At 50.6% G+C, this 16,336-nt stretch overlaps 1 protein-coding gene across 3 annotated transcripts in view; it reads right to left on the bottom strand.

Annotated features, from left to right (window-relative positions):
- RAB3GAP1 (RAB3 GTPase activating protein catalytic subunit 1) overlaps nucleotides 1–16,336 on the bottom strand; it is a 170,911-nt gene that overhangs the window by 16,348 nt on the left and 138,227 nt on the right. For all 3 annotated transcript variants that reach the window (XR_010786308.1, XM_066575141.1, XM_066575142.1), the window contains 3 exons: nucleotides 14,607–14,702; nucleotides 1,187–1,359; nucleotides 24–78 (listed from right to left, as the gene is read on the bottom strand). Coding sequence is in view for 2 of the 3 variants with exons in the window: in XM_066575141.1 (XP_066431238.1) it covers nucleotides 24–78; nucleotides 1,187–1,359; nucleotides 14,607–14,702 (324 nt within the window). In the remaining variant the exon portion in view is untranslated. The remainder of the gene's footprint in view (nucleotides 1–23; nucleotides 79–1,186; nucleotides 1,360–14,606; nucleotides 14,703–16,336) is intronic.

The following is a 16,336-nucleotide window of genomic DNA, read 5'->3' as shown; positions in this document are numbered from 1 at the left end:
TGGTGGGGGTGGAGGGCACCTACCTGCAGCTTCTGGTGGAGCAGGCAGCACTTCAGATCGGGGGGTCCATAACTTAACCTGGAGAACATGAAACAATGTAACGTCTGGCCTACTAAGGTACGCAGCTTAACCCCTTCATGATGCAGGCAGAGGGCCGCTCACACCGTGTATGGAGCTAGACCCCTCATACACAATGGGGATCGGCCATCGTGGACAGCTGACATCTTTCCCCCAACAGCCCAGATCAGAGTTAACCCTTTACATGCTGCTATCAATTCTGACAGCGGCATTAAAATGTCCCAAACAGCCCTCTGCGATTACATCAGGGGGGGCGCCACCCAAGCATCATGGCAGGCGGGGGCCTTAGACACATGCCGGGGGCCTGTAGCATGCCTAATACCATAGTATTGCACTATACTGTGAGACAACGCAGCTCCCCGCGGGGGGAAGAGAGGAAAACGGCGGAAAACACAGATATAATCATTATGGAAATAAAATCCATGAGATTAAAAAAAGCTATATAAAAAGTAAGACACATTGTTACATTTATACAATTAAAGAAATGTAAAAGATAAAATGAGTATCACCAAATCTGCAAAGACGCCATGTAATACTTATCCTGTACTGCTCCTGAGTTACATCCTGTATTATACCCCAGAGCTGCACTCACTATTCTGCTGGTGGAGTCACTGTGTACATACATTACTTATCATGTACTGCTCCTGAGTTACATCCTGTATTATACCCCAGAGCTGCACTCACTATTCTGCTGGTGGGGTCACTGTGTACATACATTACTTATCCTGTACTGATCCTGAGTTACATCCTGTATTATACCCCAGAGCTGCACTCACTATTCTGCTGGTGGAGTCACTGTGTACATATATTATTTATCCTGTACTGATCCTGCGTTACACCCTGTATTATACCCCAGAGCTGCACTCACTATTCTGCTGGTGAAGTCACTGTGTACATACATTACTTATCCTGTACTGATCCTGAGTTACATCCTGTATTATACCCCAGAGCTGCGCTCACTATTCTGCTGGTGGAGTCACAATACGCTGTTCTGCTCCTGAGTGATGACAGCAGCTACAGCCGCACTCTTAGGGATGGTGTCACATGTACCCCAAGTTCTGCTCCTGCGCTGTGAATATTGACATCAGATGACGCTTCATATACGCACCCTGGGATGAGATGATTGTTCTCCCACCGATAGCGCATCTCCAGTACAAACTCCTGCCACAAGTGTGCCACCCCTCGCACCCCTCCGTGGTAGAAGTTGACCATACAGAGGCATAGCGCCAGCTTGTAGGTCAGGCTGTCGGGCGGTGCGGACTTCAGCTGGCTGAACAGGCCCTGCACAGAGAGGATGGGGTTAAGCACTAGGCAATCATTTCAGCATTGTTGCATGACTAACAGCGGAGGTCCGGCGGCCCCAAATACTCGGCACTGTACAAGCGGGCAGTAAGTCACCAAATTAATGCAGAACTAAACACCACAGACGAGGTCATAATGGGGCGATTCCCTAGCAAAATCTGTTTGAAATCCCACCAACCTTGTGCAGCGGATTAGTGCAGCCCCCGTATCCACCGGAAAGAGCTGCAACTGTGGAGGCGCGGGGGGGGGGGGGGGGGGGGAGAAACAGACCCGACGCTGCTGCTAAAAGTATCACGCTGCCCCTGCCTGTTTAAGGCCGCCTGCAGACGAGAGTTATCACAGCGGGACCCGACCCGAGCCGCTGCAGAGACCAGCGCACCACTCACCTGCTCCCACGGCTCCTGCACTGTGATGTGTCGGTGGCCGGGGAGTGACATTTCTGTGCGGGAGTCTGCGAGACCCGCACAGAAACAGAGCAGGACGCTATTTGAATTTTGCACGGACAAATCACGGCCGGCTGCCTAGGATTGCGTTTACTAACACAATCCTATGGCCGCTTCCCCGGGCGGAAAATCTGCGGGAAATCCGGCCCCGGAATCATCGCTCGTGTGCACGGGGCCCCAGAAATATCACAGGATTTGCAAACAAAATGACACCTCATACAATAAAGCATTTTACAAGAGTGCTTATAAGTCTACCACAATGTGTGATGGGGAGCGGAACATGAATATCATCTGTGCTCAGGAGCAGAGCAAAAGACAACATCTTACTGTACTGCTGCCGAGTTACATCCTGTATTATACCCCAGAGCTGCACTCACTATTCTGCTGGTGAAGTCACTGTGTACATACATTACTTATCCTGTACTGATCCTGAGTTACATCCTGTATTATACCCCAGAGCTGCACTCACTATTCTGCTGGTGGAGTCACTCTGTACATACATTACTTATCCTGTACTGCTGCTGAGTTACATCCTGTATTATACCCCAGAGCTGCACTCACTATTCTGCTGGTGGAGTCACTGTGTATATACATTACTTATCCTGTACTGATCCTGAGATACAGCCTGTATTATACCCCAGAGCTGCACTCACTATTCTGCTGGTGCAGTCACTCTGTACATAGATTACTTATCCTGTACTGCTCCTCAGTTACATCCTGTATTATACCCCAGAGCTGCACTCACTATTCTGCTGGTGGGTTCACTGTGTACATACATTACTTATCCTGTACTGATCCTGAGTTACATCCTGTATTATACTCCAGAGCTGCACTCACTATTCTGCTGGTGGAGTTACTGTGTACATACATTACTTATCCTGTACTGCTCCTCAGTTACATCCTGTGTTATACCCCAGAGCTGCACTCACTATTCTGCTGGTGGAGTCATTGTGTACATACATTACTTATACTGCACTGATCCTGAGTTACATCCTGTATTATACTCCAGAGCTGCACTCACTATTCTGCTGGTGGAGTCACTGTGCACTTTACTTATCCTGCACTGACCCTGAGTTACATCTAGTGTTATACTCCAGAGCTGCACTCACTGTTCTGCTGGTGGAGTCACTGTGTACATACATTACTTATCCTGTACTGATCCTGAGTTCCATCCTGTATTATACTCCGGAGCTGCACTCACTATTCTGCTGGTGGAGTCACTGTGTACATACATTACTTATCCTGTACTGATCCTAAGATACATCCTGTATTATACCCCAGAGCTGCACTCACTATTCTGCTGGTGGTGGAGTCACTGTGTACATACATTACTTATCCTGTACTGATCCTGAATTACATCCTGTATTATACCCCAGAGCTGCACTCACTATTCTGCTGGTGGAGTCACTGTGTACATACATTACTTATCCTGTACTGCTCCTCAGTTACATCCTGTATTATACTCCAGAGCTGCACTCACTATTCTGCTGGTGGAGTCACTGTGTACATACATTACTTATCCTGCACTGATCCTAAGTTACATCCTGTATTATACTCCAGAGCTGCACTGACTATTCTGCTGGTGGAGTCACTGTGTACATACATTACTTATCCTGTACTGCTCCTGAGTTCCATCCTGTATTATACTCCAGAGCTGCACTCACTATTCTGCTGGTGGAGTCACTGTATACATACATTACTTATCCTGTACTGCTCCTGAGTTACATCCTGTATTATACCCCAGAGCTGCACTCACTATTCTGCTGGTGCAGTCACTCTGTACATAGATTACTTATCCTGTACTGCTCCTCAGTTACATCCTGTATTATACCCCAGAGCTGCACTCACTATTCTGCTGGTGGGTTCACTGTGTACATACATTACTTATCCTGTACTGATCCTGAGTTCCATCCTGTATTATACTCCGGAGCTGCACTCACTATTCTGCTGGTGGAGTCACTGTATACATACATTACTTATCCTGTACTGCTCCTGAGTTCCATCCTGTAGATCTTTTATTATAAAAGTAAAAAACACAACAAAGACAAACTGTAACAATAATAACCATATAAAGCAATATAAGGCCCTTCCCCCACAGTCCGTGATCCATAAACAAAGTTAATGTCCATATCCGGGTTTCCTCCCCGCCGTACACACCCACACACATACACACTCTACATATAACACAATATACAGGTATATACCTAAAATACAAAACTAAGGAAACTATAACTACATAAACCCTGTAACTACACCTCCAGGTCCAGCCGTACCGCACTGCACCCACACAACACAAAGCAAAGCAATAACATAAACACAATGTAAATAACCAAATATAAACAGAAAGACCGAGCCAAACTGGCATAAAAACTAACTAAAAATATTCTTTTTTTTTTTTTTTTTTTTTTTTTTTGGGTCCCCAGTGCAGCTTGGGGGCCAAGCCTGCTCCAACAGTCCGTGCCCAGAGTTCTTAGTTCAGGACGTGCCAAGCCACACCAGGGTTCTTTTATTAATACCACACTGTGCCCGCCGCAGCCTGGGGGCCATGCCCGCTCCACCAGTCCGTGCCCAGAGTTCAATGTTCGGGACGTGCCAGGCTACGGCTCAAGGCGTGAATCCCACTCCCCCCAACTCCCCACCCACCCAACCTACCTACCACCCAAAACGTGAATATATACAATATATACAAAACCATAACACACTCCAATAAACCAACCTACATAATATATACTATATACTATATACATAACCCGAAAGCCTAAGGTCGGCTCTCCTGCAGCCCTACTTCATTCCATTTTGCCCAAATCAAAACAAAAAGCTTCATGGTGCACTCACAGCCCCCCACCGGGATTGGAGGTGATAAGCCGGGCACAGACATCACAAAGTACTATCCCTCTTTTTTTTTATTTAAAAAAAGGTCTCCCTATACTCTTCCTAATTTGCCCTAGACTGTCCTTAGTCTGCCCCTCAGTCTGACCCTTCATGGAAAACTGTCCCTGCCCTATCCCTCCTCTCTCCCTATCCTGTCCCTCCTCTCTCCCTACTCTGCCCCTAGAAAATTAAGAAAACACTGTCCCTAACGAAATACAAGCCCTCTCCATAGGAGAGAAGCTTTAGATGTGCCCAGCCTCTCATACTCCACAGAACGTACCTTCACCAGGTCACCCAGGATGTTCCTACATACCGTATCCACGGGGAGGACTTTCAGCTCCGTCGAGATTAAACACCGTGCACTCCAGATGTGGAACCTGACCACTAGGCTAACTAGGAATAAAGTGCAGCGGTCCCTGCCACCAAGACCTCTGAAGGCTCCATAAGCCCACTCCGCATAGGAGAGGTGTGCCAGCTGAGGCCAGCCTATGGAGACTCCTACCCGTTGGTATACCTCTGTATTAAAGGGGCACTCAAGCAGGAAATGCTCCATGCTTTCCAGCACGTCGCTGCACTCCTGGCGGGGGCAACCCCTGTCAATCAGAGGCCTGCTCTTCAAGTTACCCCTTACATACAGTCTCCCGTGAAAGCAGCGCCAAGCCAAGTCCCAAAACTTCAAGGGGACCCGGGTTGAATTCAGTAAACGTAACCCTCCCTCCAGGTCCCGACTTGGGCAGTCCTTGAGCGCCAGGGGCTTCTGGAAATGGGTCAACAGGACTCTTTCGTCGAGGAGCCTCCTCGTCAGAGTCCTGATTTCCCACATCCCCAGACCCCACCGGCGTATCACCTTCAGAACCAAGGTAGCGTAAGCCGGGAGATATCCGTGCTGCGTGCGAAGGTCCTTCACTCGCCCTCCTGTCTCCCATTCCTGGAAGAAGGGCCGAAACCATCCCCGGCAGGAGTAGACCCACGGAGGAGCCCTCTCTTGCCAGAGGTTGCCTATGTTGATCTTAAAAAAGGTGTCTACAAGAAACACCACGGGGTTGACCATAGACAACCCCCCTAGTCTCCTCGTGCGGTATGTAACATCTCTCCTGATCAGGTTTAACCTGTTCCCCCACAACATTAGGAAGAACAGGTTGTAGACCCGGGTCCAGAGAGGCTCTGGCAAAATGCATACGCTGCCCAGGTAGATGAATAAAGGGAGCAGGTATGTTTTAATCAGGCTAACTCTTTCCCGAAGGGTCAAAGACCAACCCTTCCACTGGTTTACCTTCTGAGTGGCACCATCCAGCCTGTCTACCCAATTTTGCATGGGGTAATCCCCCTGGCCGAATTTGATGCCAAGTACTTTTGCTGAAGTTTGGGGCACCGGAAGGGTGTCCGGGAGATCAAACGCAGGATCCCCCCTTCCTAACCAGAGACTTTCACACTTATCCCAGTTGACCATAGACCCGGAAGCTTCCGAGTAGCGGTCCACCTCCGACACCACAAACTCCGCCTCCTCTCTCGAGGACACGAAGAGCGTGACATCATCGGCATATGCCACTGCCCTCAGGGTAGCCTCCGGCACCGCCCAGTCCATCCCGACCCCTGCTATAGGTCCACGATCAACCCTCCTAAGGAAGGGATCTATCGCAAACACATACAACAGGGGACTTAGAGGACAGCCCTGACGGACACCGGACCCCACCTCAAAAGGGCGGCCAAGCCAACCGTTCACCAGCGGGAAAGTCTCAGCCCCTGCATACAATATTCGCAGCCAATCAACAAACCCCACTGGCAGGCCGTATCTCAGAAGGACTGACCAGAGGTACTCGTGGTTAACCCGATCAAACGCTTTGGCCTGATCCAAGGACAGCAAGTAACCCTCCCAGTGACCAGCCCTACCCTGCTCCACTGCCTCCCGGACACCAAGAACAGCGCTAAAGGTGCTACGGCCTGGAATAGAGCAATGCTGGGCCCCCGAGAGGAGCCGGGGTGCAAACTTGACCAACCGATTAAACAGCACTTTTGCCAGAACCTTCCTGTCCGTATTGAGAAGCGCTATGGGACGCCAGTTCTCAATACGGCTCGAGTCTTTACCCTTTGACAGAAGGATCAAAGCTGACCTCCTCATTGACTTTGGCAGAGTGCCCGAGGAAAGACACTCATTTAATACCTCCGTCAAGAGGGGACTCAAGAGGTCCTTGAAGGTCTTATAATACTCGGACGTTAGTCCATCCGGTCCTGGCGATTTTTTGGGCCGGAGCCCATCAATCGCCAGTTTAACTTCCTCTGTTCTGATCTCTCCTGTCAAAACATCAAGAGAGGTGTCTACTCCCGGCTCAGGGACAGTTTCAGCCAGGAAAGCCGACACCACTTCCGAATCTAGATCCCTCTTTCCCAAGAGTTGCGAGTAGTAGGATCTGACGACCTCCAGAATCCCTGATCTGGATCGATTCAGGGATCCTGTACTATCGATCAGTCCAGTGACCACTTTACTATTTACTGACATCCTACAGTTTCTGTAAGGGTCGGGCGAGCGGTACTTCCCGAAATCCCTCTCAAAAACCAAGGATGCGTGTCTATCGTACTGGCACTTCTTGAGCAAAGATTTCACTCTGGAGATCTCCTCGCGGCTACCTCCAGTCGAAACGAGATGTTCGAGTTTCCTCCTCAGGCCGTTGTACAGGCGGTACCTGTCCAGGCATCTGAGGTTGGAGAGCTCACGGAAGAACCTCGCCGCCCTCCTCTTGAACATCTCCCACCACTCTGACTTACTGCTACAGAGATCCAGTAATGGTACCTGGCTCTGCAGAAAATCCTCAAAGGACTGTCTTATCTCTGCTTCCTCCAGGAGTGATGAATTCAGTCTCCAAAAACCTCTGCCCATGCGGGGGGTCTCTGCAACATTCAGAGAAAACAATATTAAACAGTGGTCGGAGAATTCCACCTCCACAACGGACACTGGTGAAGAGATGGCTTCCTCCTTCAAATAAAACCTGTCTATTCTAGACCTGCTCTGACCTCTATAATAGGTGAACCCCTCGTGGCCTGGGGTGTGCCGGATGTGGACATCCACCAGGCGAGCCTCGCTAGCTATACTATTAAGTGCGACGCTGTCAAAAGTCAACCGCCTGTCTCCAGAGCCTCCCCTATCGCGGGCTCTTGTGACTGCATTAAAGTCACCTCCAAAGACAACTTGGCGGCTGGTAAAAAGGTAGGGCTTGATCCTCATAAAGAGACTCTTCCTGTCCTTTTTTGACTGGGGACCGTAGATGTTGACAAGTCTTAATTCTTGTCCCTTCATGAGGACATCTAAGATCAGGCACCTTCCCATTTCTAATTCAATAACTCGTCGGCATTCAACCGCTGCGGTAAAAAGGACCGCCACTCCGCTATACGGCTCGGCCGCAAGAGACCAGTAGGAGGGGCCTGACCTCCACTCCCTTTTTGCCTTATGTAAGGCTGCCAAATCAGACAGCCTGGTCTCCTGCAAAAATAAAATGTCGGCTTCAACGCGGCCGAGAAAATCAAAGGCCGCAAATCTAGCCGTATCTGACTTAATGCTGGCAACGTTAATTGATGCCAGAGTCAGCGGAGTGGGTGCCGCCATCATGAGTGATTAAATTAGACGGCTTTCTTCCTCACACCCGCTTCCTCGGGGTCAGAGGAAAGCCCCTTGCCTCTTTTTTTGGACACAGATGTGTCCATAGCAGGGGATCCTCTGACCCCGTCGTCCTTGTTTCCAGGTTCTAGGGTAGCCTCCACCCCGGAAGGAACTATGCCTTCACGAGGTGGAGACTCAGCGCCCCCTGTAGACCCTTCCTTTGCCCTAGGAACCTTGCCCTCCGCCTCCCCCTCAGAAGAGGAGGAAGAGATGTCTCGGAGGGCTCGGAACCTATTGGAGAGTCCAACTGGAGGTGAGCAGGCTTTTCCTTCCAGTACTTGGTCCGGGGTGGTAGAAGATCTTGAATCCCCCCTTCGTTTCCTCCTCGTGGCACCTAGCTTACGCCGTTTTTCTAGCCACCTCTTGCCTTCCCCATCCACACTTTCACAGTGGGAGGAATCTGCAGAGTTGGTCTCCTCCCTCTGGATCCTCCTGTCCTCCTCATCTAAATCGCTGTCCCTCAAAGCCTCAGCCGCGAGATTTGCTTCTGGAACAGGGGCCACCATCGACCCACCTGCTGTGGGCGCTCCTGTCAGCTCCCTGCTCCGTCTGCGTTTCTCCTGACGCCTCTGCTGAGCAGGCGTCTTTTGCCGGTTCTTCCCTGGCTCCTGAGCTCCTCCGCCTCTGCTAGTCCCCTCACCCCCGGAGGCCACATCATGACCCCCATCCGTAGGTGCTGAGACCGCATTGGCAAAGGAGCGCGGACAGCGACTAAATGGGTGACCGAGGTCACCACACAGGTTACACCTAATCTCCGCACAGGAGGCGGCTAGATGACCCAGACCCCCACACAGAGCGCACTTCAAGGTCTTACAAGCGGCGCTCAAGTGTGAGGGGTCGCCGCACCTGTGGCAGAGCTTCGGCTGCCCCTGGTAAAAGGCCAAGATACGATCCCTGCCGAGGAAGGCTGCAGAAGGTATGTGTGCCACTGAGTTACCTGAACGCTTCAGCTTGACCATGAACGTCCAGGCCCCAGACCATATGCCGTGCTCATCCCTGTTCTTTTGGGGCATCTCCGTCACCTCTCCGTACCTACTGAGCCACGTCATGATGTCAAAGCAAGAAAGTGACTCGTTACGAGTCAAAACGGTCACCTTCTTGATACCGTTCTGGCGAGACACCACCTGGATGGCAAAGTCTCGCCAGCCGGGCTCGTTTTTCACCAGCTCGTAATTCCCCCAGAAGATTTCTAGGCCCTCTGGGCGAACGAAGCTGATGTCAAACTCAGACGTGCCGTAGGGATGGATCAGGGCAAAGATGTCAACCGCCCTGAAGCCCATCTTCAGCAGAAGCTCCACTACCCTTGCCCTCGGGGGGCATGTATCATTGCCTCTCCAACGAAGACGGACCACATTCCTACGACCTGCGTCCTGCCCGGGTGTTGGTAGGGACCATACGGTCTCCCCCCTTTGCTCTCGGAAGGCACCCAAGCCATGTCTCTCTTTCCAGAGAGATAGATCCACCTCTCTTCCTCCAACTGTGATTGTACTCTCCCCCTTCCGTAAAGCCTCCAGGAGACGCTGTTGCAAAACGCCCTCCCTAGAGCCTGGAGACAAGGAGGACCCACTCCCTCCAGCGGCGACACTGGCATAACTCCTACCAGTTGTTGTCGCCGCTGGAGGGGCGACTGGAACCTGTAACCCCTCTTGCCTTACTGCAGTAATATCCTTTGAACCTCCACCCAAACCAGCATCCACTTGTGTGGCATCACTGTTGCCAGATGTACCTGGGATGCCCGCAGACACAGCAATAGCAGAGGTACAACCAGCACCCCCAGCATCCTCTCTCCCATCACCAGCATTCTCTCTCACATTCACTCCTTTAGCTGGATCTGGACTTTGGGTCTTGGCCTTTCCAGAGGTAATTGGAAGCACCTCAGCAGTTTTGTTTTTATTCTTTTTCTTGTTTTTCGCTTTTTTCTTTTTGGCCTCCACATCGCTGGAAGCCCGAGATCCTGCTTGGCCAGGAGCCCCCTCCGCATCACAGGCCCCACTTGCAATGTTGCCTGTGGCACCGCTGCCACTCTCCATGCCTGTGGCACTGCTGCCACTCTCCTTTCTGTCACCTCGGTCACCTCCAGCTGTACTGGCCTTTCCTGCGCCATTCTTTCTGACCTCTCTGTCCCGATTACCAACTAATACAGAGACAGGGGGTCTGACCAGCTCAGCGCTTTTCTTCCCAACGCCCCGCTCCTGGCCCACCTCAGAGCCTGAGTTAGGGGGGTTCTTGGGGTCAGAGCCCTGATCCGACTTTTCAGCTGGACCAGTGCTCTCAGAAACTGACACAAACACCAGCCTCTCCTGCACCTTCTCTGGTTTCTTCTGCTGCCTTCTTTTATGAACTACAGAGTCCTTTTCTGGCAAATCATTGCCAAACATGAAGCCCGCCATATCTGGAGGGGCTTCCAGCTGTGGGGTCTTCTGCACTTGTAGTGCTCCTGTTTTTCTTTTCCCCTCCACCTCAGACTCCTCTGATGTCGGTGGCAGTTCTACCTCCTCAGGCTGGAGACTTCTGGCACTTGTGGTGCTGCTCTGGGTCAGTGATTGCTCACCAGAGCACACAGGCTGCTCCCCCAGACTCTCCTGCACATCCTCATACTCCTCTTCATCCGAACTCTCCCCATCACTTGATGTGTCAGTTTGCGCATGGCCACTGCGCCCTGCCGCCATTTTTGCAAACCGATCGTCATTCATCAGTTTCTCCTTAAAGGGGCCGCTCTCCTCCAAGATCTTCTCTCTGACTTCCTGCCACATTTTAATACAGTCTTTGCAGTCTCTTATTGCCCTCCTGGCCACTGCTTTGTCCTCCTTGGATGACTTCTGCTCCTTCATCATCCTTGCAGATTGCAGTTTTCCCTTCTGCAGGACAATCATTTTCCCTGCAGTCTGGTAATCCTGCATGTATTTTGCCAACCTGGAGGCCATGTCTATTATAGATTCCTCCTCCCGTCTGTCACTCCATTTAGACAGTTTTGCCTCTGTCTGTGGCTCACATTTTATCCTGCGGGCCTGACTGCGGGTCACAACCTCACCTGCTGCGATGTCCATTGTGGCCGCGCTGTCAACCCGGGCCGTGTCACTGCACCCACGCCCAGAGCCCGCTCTCCTCACCGTATTGCTTGTAGATCCAAGCCTCCTCTTTGCTGCCGGTATCGCTGGTTTCTCTGGCACATGTAGCGAAGATGTTGCTGTCGCTGATGCCGCCGCCATCACTGCCCTCCCTCCCTCCGACCGAGATCGGAGGGAGGAGGTGCGCGACTCCATAACAAGCACGCACCCAAGAGAGTGCACTCTTCCTGGGATCCCAGCTAGATCTTCACCTGGGACTCCTGACCACACCCTGGTTCCAGCAGAGCTCTCCAAGACACAACCTACTCCTGAGATGCACTCACTATTCTGCTGGTGGGTTCACTGTGTACATACATTACTTATCCTGTACTGATCCTGAGTTCCATCCTGTATTATACTCCGGAGCTGCACTCACTATTCTGCTGGTGGAGTCACTGTATACATACATTACTTATCCTGTACTGCTCCTGAGTTCCATCCTGTATTATACGCCAGAGCTGCACTCACTATTCTGCTGGTGGAGTCACTGTATACATACATTACTTATCCTGTACTGCTCCTGAGTTACATCCTGTATTATACTCCAGAGCTGCACTCACTGTTCTGCTGGTGGAGTCACTGTGTACATACATTACTTATCCTGTACTGATCCTGAGTTCCATCCTGTATTATACTCCGGAGCTGCACTCACTATTCTGCTGGTGGAGTCACTGTGTACATACATTACTTATCCTGTACTGCTCCTCAGTTACATCCTGTATTATACTCCAGAGCTGCACTCACTATTCTGCTGGTGGAGTTACTGTGTACATACATTACTTATCCTGTACTGCTCCTCAGTTACATCCTGTATTATACCCCAGAGCTGCACTCACTATTCTGCTGGTGGGTTCACTGTGTACATACATTACTTATCCTGTACTGATCCTGAGTTACATCCTGTATTATACTCCAGAGCTGCACTCACTATTCTGCTGGTGGAGTTACTGTGTACATACATTACTTATCCTGTACTGCTCCTCAGTTACATCCTGTGTTATACCCCAGAGCTGCACTCACTATTCTGCTGGTGGAGTCATTGTGTACATACATTACTTATACTGCACTGATCCTGAGTTACATCCTGTATTATACTCCAGAGCTGCACTCACTATTCTGCTGGTGGAGTCACTGTGTACTTTACTTATCCTGCACTGACCCTGAGTTACATCTAGTGTTATACTCCAGAGCTGCACTCACTGTTCTGCTGGTGGAGTCACTGTGTACATACATTACTTATCCTGTACTGATCCTGAGTTCCATCCTGTATTATACTCCGGAGCTGCACTCACTATTCTGCTGGTGGAGTCACTGTGTACATACATTACTTATCCTGTACTGATCCTGAGATACATCCTGTATTATACCCCAGAGCTGCACTCACTATTCTGCTGGTGGTGGAGTCACTGTGTACATACATTACTTATCCTGTACTGATCCTGAATTACATCCTGTATTATACCCCAGAGCTGCACTCACTATTCTGCTGGTGGAGTCACTGTGTACATACATTACTTATCCTGTACTGCTCCTCAGTTACATCCTGTATTATACTCCAGAGCTGCACTGACTATTCTGCTGGTGGAGTCACTGTGTACATACATTACTTATCCTGTACTGCTCCTGAGTTCCATCCTGTATTATACTCCAGAGCTGCACTCACTATTCTGCTGGTGGAGTCACTGTATACATACATTACTTATCGTGTACTGATCCTGAGTTACATCCTGTATTATACCCCAGAGCTGCACTCACTATTTTGCTGGTGGAGTCACTGTGTACGTACATTACTGATCCTGTACTGCTCCTGAGTTACATCCTGTATTATACCCCAGAGCTGCACTCACTATTCTGCTGGTGGAGTCACTGTGTACATACATTACTTATCCTGTACTGCTGCTGAGTTACATCCTGTATTATACCCCAGAGCTGCACTCACTATTCTGCTGGTGGAGTCACTGTGTATATACATTACTTATCCTGTACTGATCCTGAGATACATCCTGTATTATACCCCAGAGCTGCACTCACTATTCTGCTGGTGGAGTCACTGTATACATACATTACTTATCCTGTACTGCTCCTGAGTTACATCCTGTATTATACCCCAGAGCTGCACTCACTATTCTGCTGGTGGAGTCACTGTGTACATACATTACTTATCCTGCACTGATCCTGAGTTACATCCTGTATTATACCCCAGAGCTGCACTCACTATTTTGCTGGTGGAGTCACTGTGTACGTACATTACTGATCCTGTACTGCTCATGAGTTACATCCTGTATAATACCCCAGAGCTGCACTCACTATTTTGCTGGTGGAGTCACTGTGTACGTACATTACTGATCCTGTACTGCTCATGAGTTACATCCTGTATTATACTCCAGAGATGCACTCACTATTCTGCTGGTGGAGTCACTGTATACATACATTACTTATCCTGTACTGCTCCTGAGTTACATCCTGTATTATACCCCAGAGCTGCACTCACTATTCTGCTGGTGGAGTCACTGTATAACATCATTACTATCCTGCATTAGGCTGGGTTCACACAGGGTGGATTTGCCGTGGAAATCCCGTGCGAAGTTTCGCTATGGCAAATTTGCCTGCGGCTAGTAATCCTGGGGTCAGTCAGCCACGGGGACGAGATTTGTCCATACGGGAAGGCCGATCCATCGCGGTAAAGCCGGTGCTGCAGCATGGATTCCCAGCCGCAGTATGTCTATTTTTGTCCACTTGTGACCACGCTCCTCTCTATGGGAGCGCCGGCAGCGACAGAGAAGCATGCGGCCAAGCCGCTCCAAAACCCGCGACTAAGTGCTGCAGCTTCTGAAGCTGCAGTTTTTCACTGTGGCGAGCCTTCCAGCGGGATTCCGCCCTGTGTGAACCCAGCATTATACTTCAGAGCTGCACTCGGTGAGAGGCACCTGTGGCAGACTTGTGAGCTAATTTGTATATAGGACTAAACTTTTATTTTCTCTGCAGTGAAAACAGGAGGACCAGAGACAGCGAGGGGTCTGGAAGGTCCGCCCGTCCTGCAGAGAGCGATTTGGGGGGCATAAATCGCCTGCGGGACTCTCTTTAAGGGGCCGTAGGAGATTCTCCTCTTTCCCTGTAGTGCTTGCTTTCGGTCTCCTCCTCCAACATACTCACGTAGTCCTCGCTGTCCGCGGGGGCCGCTGTATCACCAGTAGCGCCTCGGCTCCGGGGATCCGCTCCATCAAGGGATTTTGCATCTGGAAACAGGAACTACAAAAAATAGATGATTAGAGTGAAGAGTGGCATCCGGGCGGAGCAGCATGTTGTGCTGCCAGCGTGACCACCTCAGGTGCCATCCTCTGATTAGACCTATCCTCCCAACAACCAACACAAGGAGCGCTGGCCGTTGTTGGATCTACCAATATAATAGCATTCGGTGCACGGAGATATAGATGAGAGAGAGAGAGACCAGAGCGAGAGAGAGAGAGACCAGAGCGAGAGAGAGAGAGAGACCAGAGCGAGAGAGAGAGAGAGACCAGAGCGAGAGAGAGAGAGAGACCAGAGCGAGAGAGAGAGAGAGACCAGAGCGAGAGAGAGAGAGAGACCAGAGCGAGAGAGAGAGAGAGACCAGAGCGAAACAGAGACAGAGACACAGAGAGACAGAGAGACAGAGAGACAGAGAGACAGAGAGACAGAGAGACAGAGAGACAGAGAGACAGAGAGACAGAGAGACAGAGAGACAGAGAGACAGAGAGACAGAGAGACAGAGAGACAGAGAGACAGAGAGACAGAGAGACAGAGAGACAGAGAGACAGAGAGACAGAGAGACAGAGAGACAGAGAGACAGAGAGACAGAGAGACAGAGAGACAGAGAGACAGAGAGACAGAGAGACAGAGAGACAGAGAGACAGAGAGACAGAGAGACAGAGAGACAGAGAGACAGAGAGACAGAGAGACAGAGAGACAGAGAGACAGAGAGACAGAGAGACAGAGAGACAGAGAGACAGAGAGACAGAGAGACAGAGAGACAGAGAGACAGAGAGACAGAGAGACAGAGAGACAGAGAGACAGAGAGACAGAGAGACAGAGAGACAGAGAGACAGAGAGACAGAGAGACAGAGAGACAGAGAGACAGAGAGACAGAGAGACAGAGAGACAGAGAGACAGAGAGACAGAGAGACAGAGAGACAGAGAGACAGAGAGACAGACACAGACACAGACACAGACACAGACACAGACACAGACACAGACACAGACACAGACACAGACACAGACACAGACACAGACAGAGACAGAGACAGAGACAGAGACAGAGACAGAGACAGAGACACAGACAGAGACAGAGACAGAGACAGAGACAGAGACAGAGACAGAGAGAGAGAGAGAGAGAGAGAGAGAGACCAGAGCGCGCGCGAGAGAGAGAGAGAGAGACCAGAGCGCGCGCGAGAGAGAGAGAGAGAGAGAGAGACCAGAGCGCGCGCGCACGAGAGAGACCAGAGCGCGCGCGCGAGAGAGAGACCAGAGCGCGCGCGCGAGAGAGAGAGAGATATGAGCGAGAGAGATGAGACAGAGTAAGAAAGAGATATGAGAGACCTGAGCGAGAGAGACCTGAGCGAGAGAGCGATAGAGAGAGACCTGAGCGAGAGAGCGATAGAGAGAGACCTGAGCGAGAGAGCGATAGAGAGAGACCTGAGCGAGAGAGCGATAGAGAGAGACCTGAGCGAGAGAGCGATAGAGAGAGACCTGAGCGAGAGAGCGATAGAGAGAGACCTGAGCGAGAGAGCGATAGAGAGAGACCTGAGCGAGAGAGCGATAGAGAGAGACCTGAGCGAGAGAGCGATAGAGAGAGACCTGAGCGAGAGAGCGATAGAGAGAGACCTGAGCGAGAGAGCGATAGAGAGAGA

The sequence above is a fragment of the Eleutherodactylus coqui genome, chromosome 8, assembly GCF_035609145.1.
Source record: "Eleutherodactylus coqui strain aEleCoq1 chromosome 8, aEleCoq1.hap1, whole genome shotgun sequence".
Taxonomy (NCBI): Eukaryota; Metazoa; Chordata; class Amphibia; order Anura; family Eleutherodactylidae; genus Eleutherodactylus; species Eleutherodactylus coqui.
The sequence above is the reverse complement of the archived record's forward strand: the minus strand, read 5'-3'. Positions and strand labels throughout refer to the sequence as shown.